The following is a 21140-nucleotide window of genomic DNA, read 5'->3' on the forward strand; positions in this document are numbered from 1 at the left end:
GTAGAAGACTCACAAGGCCGAATTTTTGATTTTGTTCACAGCAAGGGGTCCCGCGATTTATTTCGCTTCCTCAGATAAATGATGTGCTGCGGGACCCTTTCAATTAGTTTTAAAGCGCATGTGGGACGGTGGAGCGCAGACGCGGTGCGTCTCTGAGGTGGAGGCGAAATGAGGCTTCGAGAAGCAGCTGAAATTTAGAAGAGGGGTGCGGGATTGGACTAAACCACATAAAGTGCAGAAAATCCCTTCTAATGGCGCGTAATTGGTTCTGTAATATCATTACAGGCGGATAATGGCCAGTTACAGGGCCCTGCGCTATTAAGGCTTTCCCTGGCGTGCAGCGTTTATGTTATTAAAGGGGGAATATAATGATATTTTAGTTATTAAATGCGCGTAATTAATTTATGCACCACTGAAAATAAAGTTGTTATTATGACCTCGGTGAGGTGCGTGGAGAAAATTGAAATCAAATAACGGCTGATAACTTTATCCTAATATTTGGTCTAGACATCAGTGACTGAGGAGGAGGCCTGATGTGTGTCTGGGCTTCATGTCTTCGCCTTTCCTCCAGTAAGTGGAATTAAAACGGCCCTGTCATCTGTCACAGACCATGCAGCTATTAGACTTTAACTGGGCTAACTGGTTGGTGCATGTCATGACCAGCACTATAAACACTGGTTTATGAACAATTAGAATATAAAGTGCAGATTAACAGTTTGTCATATAGTCAATTACTTATGATTATTGGCTAATATTTCCCATTATATTCCACACTTCAGACAGCAGGAGAAACATCATACATGTTTAATTTATTTTTATAAAACACGGCAGCAAAAAGTTTTTTTTTTTTCTTATTTCGGCATACAATTCAAGTTGATCATGTTTTAACATCAGAACATCAACACTTTGATACTCACACCTGAGTATGAAAATAAGACAGAATGACAACTCCCCTATACAGATTTATGGAAATACAGAATGCTGAAACATCCACTTACTGTATATATGACATGTATAACGGAATGAAGTAAATAACAATAATCTGATTACTCTTTTCAGAACTTCAGTTCTAACAAAGCAGTCAAGTATAAATCAGACATCAATAATGTCACAAGCACTTCATTAAAACTTTGGGATAGCACAGATCTATTTTTGATCAATGATCAGACAAGAGTAAAGAGAGGTAGAAAAAATAAAATGTAGTGAATTCAATCCTGATACATTTTAAACAGTGTTTGAATGATGACAGAAAAAAAAAAGTCTCTGAGGTTTTTCTCTCTCAGCTAAAGCTGGGCTTCAGCCTCCAGACGCCATCCTGACCAGCAGTCCTCTGAAAGTCACAGATGCTCTTGAGCAGCTCTCTGAAAATCGGCGCCTGCTCCTGGTTCAGTCTTGGTTTGAAGTACCCCAGCACCTCCTGAGTGGTGGCCTGCCCGTCCACGTTAGCCTGAAACGCTACAAAGTTGCGCAGATCCACCAAAAGCTCGTCATGCTCAGTAAGTGGAGCTGGAGGAGCTGTGGTTCCTGGAGCTCCAGGATCCTCCTCCTCCTCCTCCTCATCTGCTCCGTCTCTCTGCCTGGAGGGTATGTTGAGGTGATTACGAGCTTGCATCTTGGCCAGTAGAGAGGACGATGGAGGTGGAGCAGAGCTTAAGTCACTTTCTGCTCCCTCTCCACTGAAATGAGCTCCTGCACTAGGTTTCTTTAACACGGTCTTCTTTACAATAGCAGCATCCTGCACGGAGAAACCAGCGAATACACACATTATGGCATCATTAGCATAACTTAATAATCATTATAATAAAGCTACTACCTTGCATTTGTTTGAGGTGGATGCACTTTGAACGGAGGTTGTAACTAAGAGTGAATTCTTCTTCTGTCCAAACCGTTTCCTGAAGTAAACAAGAGGAAATAAAACAGATTTATGAGAGTGAGAAAATAGGATTAGTGACGCTCTAAATCAGTGGTTCCCAACCTTTTTTTGGGTCGTGACCCCATTTTGATATCACACACACTATCTTTTTTTCTAAACATTACTTTTTGATCATGTTTATGACTGAATGTTACGAGTAGCACAATAGTGAGGAGATGCAGCAGCTCAAATATATTTATACTATACTAGAAGTGAAAGTATAGAATACAGTTGTTTGAGAATGTGTGTGGTGTTTTAATTTGAAAATTAATAATGTACATTTTTTTAAATTACTGAAATATTTTTATTTAATAAAGTATTTAATTTTTACAGAATTTTCTTGAACTAGATTCATATTTGAGGAAGTTAAAGTATAGAATACAGTTTTTTGAGATTGCATGTGGTGTTTTAATTTGAAAAAGAATAATAAATCTAAAAAATTACACAAATGTAATTTTAATCAGAATCTTTTTTTTTAAACATTACCTAGACATTTCGTGCGGCCCCATTTGAATTCCGGGCGACTCCCAGGTTGAAAAACACTGCTCTAAATCAAACGTATAGTACCTAGCAGGTGGAGGCGGGGGTCTGTTATACGGGAGTCTGCACTGCTGCCGAGACACTTTGAGAGCTTTGAGGGCGTCTTTAGCCACCCTGTTAGCCTCGGCCTCCACCAGGACATAGTCAGGGTTGGACGACTCCATAATGGTGTCGTGCTGCATCACACTGTGGATACCTGTGAGAACACAAAAACATGTGCAACTGAATCAACAAATACAGCCACAGCTTATTAAGAAATCTAAGTTGATAAATGTGCAAAAAACAAATCCTACCCGACTTCTTGAAGAGCTTTGCTAGAACATAATCATCAGACTTTTTCTGGTCCTCTGGGACATTATCTTCACTCTCCGTCTGTCTGCACGTCCTTTTCTTTACCAAGTGGGAAATGCGATGGCCTTCGAAACGAGCGCCTCTGGAGTGTTTATGTTTCTTATGTTTGTGTGTGTTAGCCTCGTCACAATGCTTCCTCTTCTGCCGGTGCTTCTGTGGGCTTGGCAGCATAAAGTCTCTGTCTCTGCGTTGCGATTTCTCGCCGTCCCATTCACTGTTGTTATTGTGTTCAGCGTGGTGTTTGCTTATTGAATTATTTGGCCCGTTGATGCTGTTTTGGTTTGAATTTTGACTCTCCTCTGGGAAATTAGGATCAGACTGAGAGTTTTTACTGCTTGGCGAGATGTTTTTTAATGCAGGAGTGTCTGAAGAGGAGTGTCTGATGTCTGCAGCCGATTCGTCGTAGTTTGCAGACGAGTGTTTAAGTGCTTGTCTGCCATTGTTCGAGTGTGATGGCCTTGGTCTTTGGGGCTTTTTGGGTGCTTTAACATCAGAGCCTGTGCCTGTTGGAAAATAAAATAATCAGTTCATCTATTATGTTCATATAAACATTGCAATAAATATAAACACATGTAATCAATCAACACAAATAGAAAAGTGTGTGCATACCTGCAAATATTGCGCTGGTCTCTGTCCCCTGAGCTCCATCAGGGTCGAATAGAGTGAAAAGCTCGTAGATGTCATTAGACTTGAAGAAGCGTCTTTGTTTGGGATCCTTCAGAACCCGATTGGTGAGGAACTGTTTGAAGATTTGTCTGAATTGCAGCAGATAAAAGACGTAAAATGAGCAATTTGGGATTTAAACTTGGCACAGTATCAGATCTCATGCTAGCATAGAGTCGTTTTGCTGATGAATTAGTTGAAGCTCACTTTTTTTAAAATGAATAATAACATTCTATTCTAACTTGCTGAAAAAAAAAAAGCACTTCAAAGCCCAAATCAAACAGAGCAAAAGTTTATGGGTCCTCAACTGGCCATTTAATAATGCAGGAAAGCTTTTCAATTACTGAGAACAGGGATAACATAAGTAGCATTACAGTGGTGATGTAATTAGTCATGCACATAAGCAATATTCACAAATGTGAGAAGGCAATGAACAAATTAAAAACACGGTCTGGTTGAGGAAAGTCTCACATAGTGAGACAGATGAACAGCATCTCTTTGTTTTCGAGCCGTTTGGTTAGTTTTGCATGTGAAGCAGTGGCTGCAGGCATAAATAAATAAATGAATGAATAAATAAATAAATAAATAAATAAATACATACTGACCGGTGGTAGATTTTCTCTTCGATGGTCCCTGCAGTGAGCAGCCTATAAACTGTCACCTGCTGCTTTTGACCGATCCGCCACGCTCGTTCCCGGGCCTGTAAACACCATTATTCATTCAATTAAACAATCACAGAGTAAACAGTGAGCAGTGAGTAACGCACTGTTAGAGCACTTAACTCTGAGAGCAGTCTGCAAATAAGTCGGGCTTATGATTGTGATACGCAAAAAGAATGTTCAGTGAGCAGGAGAGAGTGCATTACACTTCGTCACATGTGATACAGTTAAACCAGTGGTTCACAAACTTTTTCGGGTCGTGACCCAATTTTGAAATCATAATTGTCCGGTGACCCCAGAGACATTTTTTTTTCATTTTATTCGTTTTTGATCATGTTTATTAAAGTTTTTTTTTTCCAAATACAGAGCAGCCAGGATTAGTGCACAAAGTGACATAGGCACCATCTCAGATATATTTATACTGCATTTAATTTTAACCAGATTTATATTTGAGAAAGATTAAGTACAGGATACAGTCATTTGATATTTATTGTGTGATGTGTATTTGAAAAATAATAATAATAAAACATGAAAGTTAAAATAGTATTTTAATCGATTTTTACCTAAGATCCCCCCCAATTACTAGACATTTTAGGCGACCCCATTTAAATTCCAGAAACCCCACATGGGGTTCCGACCCCAAGGTTCAAAAACACTGGGTTCAATTTCTCCATACTTGTGACCAGACTGGCATAACTGATTACACAACACAATATGCACAACTATAACATCACATTTCACTCCTACCTTAAAATAGTTGCTTCTTCCCCACCTCTTCCATCGTCCCACCCTGACTCCCTTTCCCCTGTTCCCTTCCCCCTCATCTAGTGTAACACTGCCCTTTCTTTTTATATTCTCCCACTAATAAAGTTTTTCTTACCCTTTCTTAGGGAGGGCGGGTGATGGTCACAATTATTCAATAAAATAAAAGAATGTATTTAATTGCAATAATAAAACATGCATTATTGTCACAAAGAGATTTCACTACATTTATAGTGTTGACCTTCCACAGCATGTGCAGACAGGGAAGAAACAAAACCAAAAAACACTGGGATTATCTAACACACAATTTAACCGTAGTACATAGGTGTGTCTAACCTGTGTGTCAGTGCTGGGGTTCCAGTCTGGGTCATAAATAATGACTCTGTTGGCTCCAGTCAAGTTGACTCCCAGTCCTCCGACTCTTGTGGTCAACAAGAAGATAAAAATGGATTTGTCCTGAACCAAAGAAAGACAAGCGAGAACATTATTTCTGACTGATAAATACACTCTTGACACTTCTGTATTACTTCTGCTTTAACCAGAAAAAAAGTCATAAAGTGGGAGATAAAAAAAAAAAAAACATTTATTAAAAACCAAACAACAATAAAATGGTCTCCAAACTCATATCGATTCTCACACTTTTAGACAACAGATTGTCATCAATTAGTGTTTCCACCCAAAGGCGAGCAATGCTACACCGAAGCCTTTTGTCCCCCAGGACAGGATTTTCAGGAGGAAACTCTGAAAGCCATTAGGGATGGATAATCCTTACCTCATTGTAGCGAACGATCAGGGGCTGTCGAGACGCTATGGTAGTGGTGCCGTCCATTTTCAGGTACGTGTAGTTATTCTCTCTAACAAACATCTCCAAAATGTGCAGCATCTGGAGATACAAAGAGAATGTGGGAGACAGCGGAGAGACGCACAGAGAAAAGGAAAGACAAACAGAGGATGCAGACAGACACACATACACACACAGAGAGGGGCTGAGGTTCAGATTATCTCTAAAAGGATTAGAGCAGATTAATATTACATGGACAGAGATACCGACAGGGAGGGTCTCAGTTTCCCTCTGAGGTATAATCTCATTGGTATTGACTGCAACAGCTGGGTCCTCTACCTCACACACACACTCACTTTTTCTATCTCACACAAGCAAAAACATTCAATGTATTTGAGAGCGAAAACGCAGAAGTGACATCAAATTTAAAATGTTTATCTAAAGAAATATGCACAAAATTGACCCTAGAGCTTGACTTTGTATTTACATAATTTACATCAAGCTTTTGTAAAGGAAAGTGTTCCTGACCTGCCTGGACTGAGTGAAGAGCAGGACCCTGTGACCCTGTTTGAACCACAGCCGCAGCAGTGACTCCACCACCATCAGCTTGCCTGAGCGTTTCCAGTAGCCAAAGCGTTCCTCCTCTGTAAGCTGGTCCTCTGGGATCCCGCTCAACATCCGGGGCCCGCCTGAGAAAAGGTCTGGATGGTTGCAGATCTTACGCAGTGCTATCAAACCTGAGAAAACCTGGAAGGAGAAGAAAAAAAGGTGGATTAAGATGCAAAAACGTCTTAAAACAGAATAATTTCAATACACTTCTCTATAAATAATAGAAAACTGGTGACAGAACAGGTAAGAACACTGATTGATTTTACCGCCGCTCTCACAGAAGTTAAACAAATAAACTTGAGTCTATAAAAATAAGTTACATAATTTATTCAAGGACAATAACGTCCATGTTTGTTGATGAAGGTCCAATGGTTACTGCATTAGTAATGGTGGTTAATGGACTGAGAGTGACCAGTGAATACGTGCGTGTGTGTGTGTGCGCACATCTGTGGTCAACCCGGGCTTTCCAACCACGTCCATTTGGTCAGTGGTGATAAATGGTAATTTCTCTCTCATGGGTCATGTGGGAGGAACAGCTCAACCATTTGCTTAAAGTGAGCTTACAACTTAAAGAAAACTAATGTGGAGTGGTTTTTAACAAAAAATGTACATAGCGCTTGTTATAATTATGTGGGTGCTACCTAAAGTGTTTTTTAAACTCTGCATGAGTTCATGAAAATACCCACAAGTAAGAGAGGTGAAGTGAAACTCCTTTGGTTAGGAGGTTTAATAATGAATAAGGTTCCTGGAAGCCCTTCTAGAGCAAAGGATCATTTCTCTTTATCCTGATGAGCCAGAATGGAAAAAGCATAAAACAGACACAGTGGGTTTTTACCTGCATGTCGCCATTCAGGATTTGGTACACCTCTTTGGAGTCCAGAAAGCTTTGATAAACCTGCCGTTGATCTTCTGTTAATCTGCAAAACAGAACCTACACACAAAGACAAGAAAAGAAATGGACCACTTTAAAACCTGTGATTAAGGAAGAGTGTGTGAAGAGAAATTAGAGAAAAAACAATGTGTTTTTTTGAAGCCAGAGCTTTCCTGAGGGAATGACTTAATGAGCTGAAGTGGACTGAGGAGTCAACCAGCGTCAGCCACAAGGACAGACCAGAGACCGGCCACCTTAATGAATACCTGCTCCTTTTACTTTACTGGGACTTTATTAGCTCACTTCACCTGACAAAGGGCCACAAACATTCATCAAATACTCCTTAGACATGGCACGGCGTCACATCCAGTCAGATAAACATGTCCCCTGTTAAAGGGATCCTCCACTGTATTTACAAATGTGGTCTAAAATCTTTGAAAAGTCTTTATTAGAAGATCTATGCCTAACAAAAGGCATTATTTTGCACCATATTTGATTTATTAACTTTAAAAAAAACTGTATTCCGCCATCTTAAAACCATGTGATAGATGATGTCACACGGCCCTACTGCCTGTAAACATCCCATTGTTTTCTATTAGAGTGAAGCATTCAGTCTGCTTTTTAAAACATTATGCATCATTTTCAGTCAAAATGACTATTTGTGCTGCTTTTGGTTACTCAAAATAATCAGGAAAAGTTCAAGATTATTACTAAAGATGTTTATGTAAACCTCTTTGGTTTACTGAAAGAGGAAGAAAACTGTTGTGACATGAAAAATAATCTATGACCGCAGGGGGCAACAGCTCTAATTCTACAGTTTGGTAGTAGACAATGAAGCAGAGCAGAAGAGCTCAGTGTGCGGCTGACGCTCTGATGGCTAAAGTTAGTGAGTAATCAGACATTTCAAAGATTTTAGGCCATATTTGTAAAAACAGTGGAGGATCCCTTTAAGAGCTCCAGAATGCTGAGGCGGTTCAATAGTTAGATGAATACCTGCTCGTTTTTTTCAGGTAGGGAGAGGTTATCCTTAACATCTGCCTTCATTCTCCGGAGCAGGTAGGGGTTTATGGTGTCCCTCAGCACACATGCACACTTGAACGCCGTCTGGACCTGAAATGCACAACATTTTAAATGTTTAGAATACCCAAACATGGCCTGTTGGAGATCCTAAAGGCTCCTTTTTCCACCATCTCCTTCGTGCTGCCGTCTCACTCAGAAGTACGAGCCATTAAAGATTGATCAGAGAGCTGTTTGTCTCAGGGGACGGAGCCCTCCTCTTTCATCAGCACCACTAAAGCAGATCCATTGGAGTGGGTGTTTGACAAAGAATAGGTCCCAGCCCACCACAGAAGCCCCCAGTGCAAATGGCCTGCTACACCTTATCAGAGCTGGTACTAAAAGCCAGTTAGCCTTTTAAACATTAACTCACAGGGATCAAAGACACCCTCGGCAAAGCTGGAGGGAATAATAACCTGCTGGGATTTGGGGCTTGGTGGAGGTCAGGGTGGAGGAGAGAAGAGGAGAGGAGAGAGATGATCTGGTGATCTCCGCACAAGCTGCTGACTGGATTCACATGGGGGTGCAAATGCACGCTTTCGGTAATGGATCCCATATCCACACGCTCGTAAATCCCAGGCCAAGCACATATGGGTTTCACATGAATCTTGTCCCCGTGCACACACTTTAGGCATGATCTGAGGCTTCGCTGCTAGGAGGATTTTGAGGAGAGGATAAAGCAGCAGAGCTTGGGCCTCTCTGACCATTTAATAACATTAATAATTAGTAAAGGTTTTTATTATCGACAGCGGAAGAAGCATCAATAGCCATCTTAAATAATTAAATCTATACAGTCAGTGGGTTATTAACGATTGGACACTAATGACAATGGGCTACATTTTGGCTCACTGGCTCTTCACTTTTGCCACACACGCACACACAGACAGACAGACAGACAGAGACACACACACACACACACACACACACACATGCACGTTTCTTTGCATATACCAACATTATCTTGAGTTGCTCTTAAGGGCTCTAAGTTTCCTCTTTCATTGGCTCTCTTTGTAACATGCTTCTATTGAAATATCAGTCTCTGTATATTATATTGTGATATAATTACAAAATACATTTGAAGAATAAAAGAATATACAGAATTGATGTTCTGCACACTGCAGGATAACCAGCACAGGTGTGTAAATACCTGCACAGGTGAGGCATTGCTGTACCCTCCCATCGTAATTGGCACAGAGAACTGCTCCATAAAAACAGGAAGTGTTCCCAGTTTTCCAGGGAAGACAAAGTCAAAGAGTGACCACAGCTCCTTCAGATTGTTCTGCATTGGAGACCCTGACAGGATGAACCTATGAGGAGTGCGAAACTGGAAAGCAAGAGACATGGGTTAGTAGTTATGTGTTTCATTGGAAAAATATCAACTTCAAATAAAGCAAGGACAAAATTGACTCATAACATACAAATCTAAAAATAATGAATAATGTATGAAGTGTGTGTTTGGAAAACATGTCTGTCTGTGTGAACAACACCTGTTTGCATGCAGTGGTGACTCCAGCGTTTGGATTTCGGATCTTATGGCCCTCGTCCAGGATGATGTAGTGCCAGTCATAACGTTGAAGGATGTCCTGCATATTCCTTACAGCTGAATACGAAGTGATCAGGATACCATGACAGGAAACTATTTCTGGAACTAGTTTTTCCTGCAAACATTAAACAAGAAAACAACAAAGTTGAAAATCGTTTTAAAAAATGTAAAATAAAATCCTTCTAAGCCACTGGGAATCACACATGTAAGATTCCCAGTGGCTTACAAATAAATGGGAAGAGGTGAGAGGGTTGGGACAAGATACAAATGTTTGGACAGAGCTCTAGTGCCCCCCAGAGGAAAATGACACCCTTTAAAAATGGGAACGCCGGAGTAGAAGTAAACGTCTACCTTGTTGCTGGTGAAGGAACCGGTTTCATGTAGAACTGCCACTCGGAAAGGAGGCCACCAGGTGTGGAATTCCTTCACCCACTGGTGCATGACTGTAGCTGGGCACACGATGACTGTAGGACCAAGACCCACATACCTACAAACACACAAGTGCACACTTTTAAAGATAGGGTATACAAAACAATTTGTTTTGAGCAAATCTTGGTTTAAAGAATTCATGAAACATGTTTCTAATACCAAATAAAGGCCACAAATTAAGTAATAAAAACGTGCTTGAATTTAATTTAAATGTAAGATGCTTTCACAGGTAGAAACTGCTACAAACACTCAACGTGACGTCCAAAATCTGTACCAGACAGTGCACCTACATCTCTTTTCAGAAAATGTATGAGAACTTTGTCAAACACTCACCGCCCACCCACACAGACACACAAAGATGCACTAATGGGCCGGTATGAGCCCGGTGGAAGCTATTGATACTGGGCCATAATTGAGTTTGCGAGCAATCAATTTGTGGGCGTCTATAGTAGACAGAGTATTGACCAACAGGGAAGCTCCACCCCCTAGGTGCATGAACATCCAGTAAAAGCTGATCATCATCATCGCTGCCTCTCGTTTTCTCGGCTTGATTTGTTGTTCCACACCTGCTCCGCCCTTACTTCAGAGGTCTAGAACTTGTTTTTAAGTGTTGACTCACAGACACAGACACACACTTACAGTGTCAGTGTTTTCTCTGATGTCTGCAGTAAGAAAGTGAAGAGTCGGATAATTGAAACATGTTTAATAATTCAGATGAACACTCTCAAGAAGAAATCTCCCTGATCAAATATTCATACTATACAGACACACAGTCTCTGGACACAGTTTGTTAGCATGTGTGTTTTGGTGTTAGTCGGTGTATGCTGTACCTGTAGTTGCAGCCTCTGGTTCTTAGTTTGCTGTAGCTTAATCCAGCCAAAAAGCTGATGACTTGGATGGTTTTGCCGAGTCCCATCTCATCTCCCAGAATGCCTCCTGCCTGCTGACAGTGGAGTTCCCACATCCAGCGCACGCCTGTCTGCTGGTACCTGAAAATACGACACATAATTTGGTGTAACATAACAATACCTGCACCAAGTGGAAATAACAGATATCATGTATACTCCAGTTAAAGGAAGGATGAAACTTTTTCACTTTAGGTACAATACCGATACTGTAGCTTTGAGTATTGGCCAATATTGATATTGACCCGATATCAGCATGAATCATACACATACTTTTACGACTTATTTTGTTGTGTGGAATGTTAGAAAAGCCTTGACGAAGAGATATTAAAACAGACTCATTTATTATTAACCAGTTTTAACCGTAAACATAGTATTCTACAATTGATTATAATAAATACTAAATAAGGTAATAGACCAGTATATATTATATTGGAAATTTTAGATGCAGGCACATATAATCCCATACTTGTATAGGTCTTTTTTTTTTTTTTTTTTTTTTTTGAACTTTTCAAAATACAAGACAAAGCCAGAAACAACAGTGCATTACACTGACAGGACACCTAAAACGACTTTTACAAATCCTTCACATTACAATAAACAGTGAGTGTGTGTGTGTGTGGTGGGAGAAGAGGGATGGACAGAGGGGCAAAGAAGTTACTTGAGGATAAGTGACTGCAGTAGTTTGCCATTGATAGTGGAAGGAAAAAAAATATAAAAGACAGAATTAAAAGTATACATGTATAAATAAAAGATAAAGCACACACCTCTGTTCAATAAGCAACCTACTCTCTGATCGACACTAGACTTTGGAGCACAGCATAGGCTGAGCACTTCAGTAGGATTCAATCAGGACAGACCAGGGCCTGTAGTCCTTAGAACTTCTCTCAATAACTCCATGCACAATCAAACATGAGTAGAGGATCACAGTAACCAGGGCAATTTAAAAGAAAATTGAAAGCCCAAAAAATAGACCAAAAAAAAATTGAAAGTAAAAGATTTGTTTTCAAAACTCATGACTCGGCAAACTCGTATATATTTCAATCTGAAATAATTAGTTTCGATCTGAAACTAGTTATTAGAATAATAATAAACAAAACAAAAAAAAAATTATGCAACTTTAGTATAAGTCTTGAACTCACTTGTAAAGTTTTTTCCAGAGAAAACCTGGAACTTTGAAGCCTTCGTCAAACTCTGCATCGCTGTCGTCTGTGAGTTCTTCGTCTCTTTCTCTCTTCTCCTCCCGTTCCCTGAGACGCTGTCGCTTCCACCTCCTGGACAGGAAATGAAAATCACCTGACATTTCAGTCACAGGATGTCAGTGGGGTTGATTATTATCAGTGGAAAACAAATCCATGATAAAATAAAAGATACAAAAATATGTTTGATTTGAGTCTTGTTGGAAAAAACTGCATAATGTTAGCATTAAACTCTGAATGAGCGATATAACTAACATTTTAGTGCATATTATATTACCTTACATGACATAAATCTGTATTCGTCAAGTAGGCTCAATTGAGGATTATTACATTTGCAAAGAAATCACTATTGCTCTCAGCATACTGGAACATGCTCCAGTGATGAGAGGACATTTAGATGATCTTCTATTAGCACCCCATGCTCTTAGTGACTTAATCTAAAACGTCTTGACACAGGTGTGTGGCCAGCAACGCATTTGAGCTGTGGGTATTTCCCCAGAGCAGTGAAGCATCTTGGGCAGAAAGGGAAATGTAAAGCAGAACCGTTTTAATAGTGCAGAAGAGAGGGTTGTTAGAGGCACAGTCGTCGCACGGCAAATGAAGATTGATACGGACAATTAGTAGCGCGAGTTCCCCAGAAAGGTGTGAGGTGCACAGGATAAGAATCCATCTTCATTTGGGCCTTGTCCTGTCACCCTGCCACGAAAAACTGGTCCTTTAGCTGGGCCTGGGAGACCACACTCTCTAATTAAGTCAAGACTAAGCATTGGTTCAGTTAATTACACTTTTCTGCCTCCTTTTCACCCCCCCCCCCCCCCCACCCCCCCAGCAACCACAAATAACGCCTGCTTTAATAATATCATTCCTCATACAAGCAGGCCTTCCCAGCCATGCCCTGACTCTGCTGTTGAATTGACATTCAGTCACTATAGTCGAGGAAAAGGACATGTGCCAACACAATTTATTTGGCAGCTATAAATATGAAATCTCATTAGGGCTGCACTTCCATTAATTTGAGCATTAGAGTGAGTGAGTGTATAAAACCATGTGCAGGAGGATAATTAGGCCAATGTGAGAGCAGAGAGAAAAGAAGAGTAGGAAGTGAATTTGCTTAGTCAAGAAACAGCTGCCAATCTCATCTGGGATTATCTTCTCCGCCTGCACCACAGAGCCAGCAATAACCAGCAGCCTTTTGCCTTAAGTAAAGAGAAGAACAATGGCACATTTGTACCACTGCCGTAGCCAGCTGATAGGCTCAATCTGTTGTTGATCGTGTCATTTGCAGGCACATATTTCCTTTTGTCAGTCACAGATACAAACTTTTGATGCATTTTTTTTTCCAGATTGTGTAACTTTACAGCAGCAGAGCTCAAATGTAAACACGCTGTACCTTATTCGCTGCCGGTAGTACTCCACATCTCCATCGTCTTTGCACTTTTTAGCTTTGCCTTTGTTTTCCTCTTCTTCACTACAACTTTCAGGACAATACTCTTCCTCGCTGTGTTTTCTTTTAACTTTTTTCTTCATTTTAAAAGGCTTTAACTCGTATTCATCGTCGTCTTCTTCCCCATATCCCTCTTGCATTGCTTCCCGCTCCTCTCGGTCAAGATCTATTCCTTCATCACTGGGCAGGTACTCTGACCCCTCACTGTCTGACTCCTCGCCCTCCATGCGTAGCTTCCTCTTTTTTCTAGGCAGCTGTGGCTCAGCCTTAGGCCGAGCCTTTGGATGAGCCTTCAGAGCCGTGATCTGTAGCTTTCTCATACGCTTCTTCAGTTTTTTATCCATGGAAGCAGAAACTTTTCTTTTGACGATTCCTCTGTCCTCAACATTAGTGATGAGTCCAGGGCGTTTCTTCCTCTTTAACAAAGGAATTCTCTTTCTGTCAGTGGCCAACTTGGCCTGATCTGTCAAGTACTGGTCAAACGCAGAGTTTTCAGCCAGCATCAGTTTTCGAGGAGCCTTCTTTTCCTCCTTTGGCTGGATGCGGGTACCAAATGGAGTCATGTGACCTTTGCGGATGAGCTCTTCCCACTCGGTCTCCTGAGTAGGCATAAGCATGCTGCCCAAGGTGGACGGCCCCGCCTCTGTTTATAATGAAAGCAAAGAATAATTTAGGGTAAGAAAAATGAATAAAAATTAAAAAATTAAATCCAGCAAGTTCAAGTTGTCTTCTTTTTTTAAATAATATGTTAAGGTTTCATTTATTCAGACAACTTTTTTTCAGGAAATTTGATCTCCTGACATATTTCGACAACCAACTATCAGTCTTCCTCAAAGGTGATTGCTTTGGTGTGAGTTCTTTCATAAGAGAACTTTCCTTATGGAAAGAATAACTTAGACTTACAAAACTAATCCTTTTGAAAATTGGGAATTGGGAAAGACCAAGGCATGAAAGACCACAGAACTGCATAACACAAATTGTAGCCAAACAAAGGTTTGTATAAATTTGAAATTCCACAAAGAATTAGCTTCTTTTTTTTTTTTTTTTTTTAATACTACAGTGTTTGACATTGTGCTGTTGACCAACAGGCTATGAGTGAAGCCAATCCTAGGAGAAATACACTTTAAACACCACATTTTTACATTAGGCTTCTAGCATCTTAGCTAGTTCATCAAGCAACAGTGACTTCTCATTGTTTTCAGAAAGCAGCCTTTTTTAACAGCAGACTTTCCAATTCATTAGAGGACAATATAGTCAATGAGCAAATAAAGAAGAATAAATGTGCTTCACCTTCCTCGCCATCATCCTCAGCCAAAAGCTCAGCTTCCACCCTTTCAGAATCCTCTCCTCCTAGAATGGCCTGGAGTCGTTTCTGCTTAGCACGGACTTTCTTCAGCTGTTTCTCCTGATTTAAAAACAATGAAAATACCGCAGGTCTTATATCAAACACACAGAAATATATAATTGAAACATAAAGTCTGTAATGCCTTAAAATAGAACCTTGTTTTCTTTTTGTCGTTTGACTGATTCGATCTTCCTGCTGATGTCTTTGCTGGAGGCTGCGTAAGGAGTCAGCTGCTCGATAATCTTGTTGATATGTTTAAGGGATGTGGTGACGGACCTGAAACACAAGGGATTGAGAGCTCAGTACATTTATTATGCCTCCTTAGCATTATAAGTATGTCGCATTGCCAGCATTAAACAATACATGCAGAATCTATTCATAATGTTCTCTCAAGATAAACTATATAAACAGAACATTCACATAAAAAACTGTTTTTATATCGTATTTATTTCCAAGTATTCATACGGTTTAACCACTGAATGCAGACCTTTTTTATGATGTATTGATTTAAAACCGCAGGTAGTAGATTGCTACTGCCAATTTCACATGCCAAGCAGTGGGCCAAGTCTTTCTTCTATTATTCTTTATTCTTTCTATTCAAAGTGATATGGTCTCACCGCACATCGTCGAGCACAGCATGATATTCCTTCTCAGCCTCAGCTTTAGCAGCAGCCTGACTGGCTTCCTGGATGGCCTCGTCCACTTGCTGCAGGACTCCTTGCTCGAGGATGTCTTGGTCATAAACAGCCACGCCCAGGCCTTGCAGTTCATCGGCTCCAGAACTTGCAGATACAGCTTGGATTCGCTGCCGGTCGATGTGCAGCAAAGCCCCTGACCTCTTGTTGTCAGCTAGAAGTATCACACATGTCAAATATGTTAATAACCTGATTTACATCTGATATTTAAATTTAGTCAAACCTGGTCAAAGTTTAGAAAATTAGTCATTACTGATGACTCAGATGGTTCCAGCATATATTTCCGTTTCTTAATACCCCCCCCCCCCCAAAAAAAAAAAAAAAATTTAATTATTGGCAACATGAAATAAAAGGCAAAAGCAAACAGTCAAGTATAGTACTTTGGTCAACATCTGTTGTTTTTAAATGTGCTCTATAAATACAATTGACTTGACTCTTTGCAGTATATCCGTTGCAATCAAACAAAAGCTAAAGTGGAAGTAAATATTAATAGATAAGTAACTGATATGCTATATATATATAAAATTATAATATTTGTATCTTTCTTCATTACATCTGAAAGTTGATAGCTAAAGAAATGCAGGTTAAAAAAAAAACATATTGCCTGTAACAAATGTAGATTGAATGTTTCAATAGTTTACTGGTATACAGTAAAGATGTCAATTGAAGCTCTATGATTTATACGCTCATTTACCTGCATATCGGGGCGTGCATTGACATGAATCTGATAAGATACGGTATATCCCGATATATCCCAATACGATATAAATTGCAATATCAATAGTTACAATTTTAATCTTTAAAAGTACAAAATGGTATGAAACACTATTTTTTTTTCCTATTTTAAAAAAAACTTGCGAGAAAAAGTAAATGGTAACTAACTGTAATTCAAGTACAAATACAACCACATACATCGATAAAAGTGCCCAGTATGTTTTATGAAAATAAAGTGCAATCGACTTCCAAGTTAAAATGCATTGAGGTAGTTTAACAAGGTCTGATGTGGTTCATTGACACAGAGTGACGGGCGTTTACATGCTATACTTATGTTCGCGCAATTAAATGTTTTTTTTTTTTTTCTTTCAAAAACATGATTAAAGAAACATTTTTTTGGATCTATACGATAACCGTGCAATGACATATCAGTATATATTGTTAAATCGATTTTTTCTCACACCCTAAATTAGTACATTACCTACATCTATATTATGATTACAGGTTTCAGATTTGAAACCTCCAACATGTGAGGGAGAAATGTACCAGTTAAGCTGTTTTTTCATTAACATGATCATATCTGAAGATAACGTAGCTCACCGCTGTGGCTTTCCCCAGGCCTAGGGTCTCCAGGGTAGGCTGCAGCAGCCTCAGCACCCTGGCTGTTCTCAGGGAAGGTGAGGACCCCTGAGCCCACCATGCCTCCATCCTCATCAGTCGCTCCTGGGGTGAGGGCAGCACTGGCTGGACTGGAGAGTGAAGAAGACACGATCTGGTCCTCTGTGTCTTCTACAGGCATGATGATGAATCTGCTGCTGTCAACACAGATCAAAAGATCAAACTGACGTCAAGCCATTTCGGCTAAAGCTTCAAAGTAAATGAGAGTATAGCCTTGTATTGAAACATTAAGTGTATGATCAATTGTCAATGTATGTAAGAGTTGATAGGATTAACGTTGACAGCTTGGGTGTCAATGTTAATGACACCCAAGCATATTTAACATATTTAAAAACGAAAAATTAAAGTGATTTTTAAAAACTTTACATGTGTCTCAATTAAAGGCAATACTATTCATTAATATACGCACAAAGACGCAACAAAAAAGACAACCTTTATTTCCATCCATCCATTGTTTACGTTGCTAAGTGCTAAAGCTAACGTTTGTAGACATCAGCTGTCCGGCTTCAAAGCATCGCTAATCTTACAAGAGGGATAAACCAACATATCAGCACTGTCAAAAGAGACATCCATACAATAAAGTGAGCCTTTAATGACTAATAATTGAAATTACTTACAAAACGTGAAGTTACCCAACAGCACGGTCCGGCATTATGTCACACAACAGAGGTACTTCCTCTTTGTTTTTAGTGGAACGCTGGAGTGACAGCGCCCTCTGCTGGTTCATCATGGAAGCTGCTTAATGGCCTCTAGATGGCGCCTTAAAGCCTTAAAAAATATAATAATAATAATAATAAAATTAAAAAAATAAATAAATAAAAGAAGATAGGAATATCTGTAAATTAACAACTTCTGACAAATTCCTCGACTTTTGATTTAAAAAATAAATAAATAAAAAAAAATTAAATATAATGTCAAAAAAATATTTTGCCTATGTTTTCTCCTTATGTAAAGCATGTTTGTGGATATGGTGAAGACCACTATGCAGGTGTTAGAAATGATTCTGATAATAACAATAATATAATGCTGTGGCAATTAATGCCATAACAATAATGTAAATATCAATTACTTGATATAAAAAAAGCCATATAAGGCGGCGCCAAAAGAAAATCTCACCCAGGGCGCCTTAGAGGTTCGGGCCGGCATGGAGCCTGTGACTACTACTTCAGAGTGTATATGGGGCAGGGAAATAACCAGAGGTGTAAAGAGTACTGATATATCCTACTACTCAGGTAGAAGTACAGTTAGTTGATTGAAACTGTACTTAAGTACAATGAACTATTATCTTATTATTATTATCTTTTCTGGTTGTTGTTATCTTGTTATATTATTTTATTTAGTTTTTCACATATTAGTCTAACTACTGTTTATATTTATGTTTATATTTTTTCTAGTTGATTTTTATCATTTAATGTTTATATTAAATGTCTAACATACATTACATGGCTAATAAAGTTGATTCTGATTCTGACTACAAGTAAGTCATACATAAAATACTCAATCAGAAGCAAAAAGTAGCTCAGTTAAATAGTACTCAAAGTAAAAGTTACCTGTAACTTTCACCATTGGAAATGAATTTATTTTCCACAAAGGCATCTGTATAAAATAAAAGTTTGTCAAGATGGACAAGTCTTTCTTAAATAAAATAATACCAATGAATTCAATTCAGAATAAAAACAATTAACAGGCTCTACTGTAAGTATAACTAATGCACTCTAGGTCTAAAACTGAGAAAATAACCAGCATTCAATGCTATTTTGGCACAGTGTATTACGTTTAATCTGGTTGTGATGTAGTTGATTGTTGTCTGGTTATTTCATTTTTTGTAGTTTCACAATGTCCGTTGATCATTTTAAAACAAAATAATAAAAAATGAATAATAATTTACTCAGTAATGTTGGGTGTAGAAATTTAACAAATACTTAAAATGTACTTAAGTAAAATTACTGATTGAATGAAGAACCCATGAAAGGAACTCAATTACAGTAACGTGAGTACTTGTAATCTGTTGCTTTCACCTCTGATAATAACTAATCCTGACCCCAATGGGTGATGATATACTAATAGAATAATTGTTGCATAACAGATATCTACAGATGATAAGGTATTAACTTAGACCTCCCACAATGAAGCTGTGCAACTCCAGATGAAATAACATTGTTCCGCTGAACAGCAGCAGTCTGTCTCACTGAAATTATTTGCTTAAAGGTTGCACTTATTGAATCACAAACAGTGGACATTGGAGTGTTTCCATTGCAGAGGAAGTTTATTTCCAGTGTCTCGCAAAAACAAACATAGGACTTAATTAAAATATCCTCTCTGGCTTTGTGCTGCAGTGCCTGAACGAAATACCAAAATGAATCCAAACAGTATTATTTGTGGAAACAAAGACAACTGTAGAAAGACTAATATTGCTGTCACTCTAGGCTAATACAATATCATATGTTTGTTTATATTATTTAACTGCTTAACTGTTGAATATGGGTCACCCATAGAGCAAACCCTTGTGAAACACTGAAGAGAATCTAAATAGAAAAGTGAAAACGGTCGATTTGCTGAGTCACCTTATGGCAAATAAACCCATTCAGCATGTTGAGAATGTTCAGGTTGACATGCAGAATTCCATTTGCCTTCGTCATCACTCATTTCCACAAATAGTATTATTTAAACTTTCCAAGCTGCTACAAATTTCATTGCATGACTTTGTACAATGACAATAAAATATCTATCTATCTATCTATCTATCTATCTATCTATCTATCTATCTATCTATCTATCTATCTATCTATCTATCTATCTATCTATCTATCTATCTATCTATCTATCTATCTATCTATCTATCTATCTATCTATCTATCTATCTAGGGGTCTGAACCTTGTTGATAAACCGCACCACCATGCAGCTTTAATGGGGCACAAATGAACACCTTGTAATTTTCATCTCTTTTAATGCACTAATTTGAAAGATTTCTTGGGTGTAGGGCAGTGTTTTTCAATTTCAGGGTCATGAGACCCCATGGAAATGTGAACAAAAATAAAACTGATACTGTTTATAAAAGACTACATCAATAGAAATTAAATAATAGGAAGTTGTGAAGCAAAACTGGCAGACAACGCTATACTCTTCAAAGATATTTTATATTTACAGATATAATACTATTACCATTTACTTCCTATGTGGGGTCTCTTGGAATTTAAATGCGGTCGCCTGAAATGTCTTTTAATTGAAAAAAATAATAATTACTGATGACTGTAAGGATATATATATATTTAAATTTAAAACAACACACAATCTTAACTGTATTCTATATTTTCAATTTCTCAGATATAAATCTATTTCAAATAGTCAAAGAAAATGTCTGAGCTGACGCAACTTGACACTAATCCGGGATGCTCTATACAGTCGTCCCTCGCTATGACGCGGTTCACCTTTTGCGGCCTCGGTGTTTCGCGGATTCTTTTACAGTGCAGTTTCGGATGCATTTTCCTGATTGGCTAATGCTGCGTTCACCCACCAGCGACACATCCAAATCGGTGAGTTTCACTGCCTGCTGAAGCGAGGAGCTTCCTTTTTCTCCTCTGATAAACATAAACTACCAGTGAAAAAAGCCGGTGTGATTAGCGGCTAATGCTATCCTAGCTCAGTGCTACAGAGATAACTTTTACCTGCTACTACCACCTCCTCACTGATTCTCCTCTACGCCTAATCCTTCCTAGTCCGGTCCCAGTTATAAAGGCTGTGTCATACAGCTCCGGGTGGTCACACACAGCTTGTACTCCATGGTTGAATGGGTGAACAGTCCGTGTTGACGGCCTGACGTCATCGTCAACAAAGACTCTGATTGCGTTTGGCATCAATGTCTTATCGCTAGCAGTGTGACTCTGAAGTGTTATATGTGTGAAAACAGTTTTGTTTTAAAATCAACAATGGTTTGAACTTTGAGAGTGTTTAAACAAGAGAGAAATGTGAGAAAATGTTTATTC

The 21140-nt window shown here is 38.9% G+C and overlaps 1 protein-coding gene across 6 annotated transcripts; it reads right to left on the minus strand.

Moving 5' to 3' along the window:
- Positions 1-786: 786 nt before the first annotated feature.
- Positions 787-17865, minus strand: ercc6 (excision repair cross-complementation group 6). Of its 6 annotated transcripts, none has more exons than XM_028468814.1 (23): positions 17774-17865; positions 17589-17673; positions 17079-17290; positions 15687-15918; positions 15225-15345; positions 15015-15129; positions 13671-14367; positions 12224-12355; positions 11007-11165; positions 10099-10234; positions 9692-9862; positions 9352-9528; positions 8142-8258; positions 7113-7208; positions 6197-6415; positions 5660-5770; positions 5224-5343; positions 4072-4166; positions 3413-3558; positions 2746-3306; positions 2480-2648; positions 1814-1892; positions 787-1735 (listed from the first exon to the last, which is right to left on the minus strand). In XM_028468814.1, exons 3-23 carry the CDS (start codon positions 17275-17277, stop codon positions 1280-1282), a joined length of 4308 nt encoding a protein of 1435 aa, XP_028324615.1. In that variant the 5' UTR covers positions 17278-17290; positions 17589-17673; positions 17774-17865; the 3' UTR covers positions 787-1279. The 6 variants fall into 6 exon arrangements, with proteins under 6 accessions (XP_028324615.1, XP_028324619.1, XP_028324618.1 ...); XM_028468818.1 differs by having other exon boundaries at positions 17079-17293; XM_028468817.1 differs by having other exon boundaries at positions 17079-17293; positions 17589-17678; positions 17774-17836.
- Between the last annotated feature and the right edge of the window lie 3275 nt (positions 17866-21140).

This window comes from Gouania willdenowi, chromosome 15, assembly GCF_900634775.1.
Source record: "Gouania willdenowi chromosome 15, fGouWil2.1, whole genome shotgun sequence".
Lineage (NCBI taxonomy): Eukaryota > Metazoa > Chordata > Actinopteri > Blenniiformes > Gobiesocidae > Gouania > Gouania willdenowi.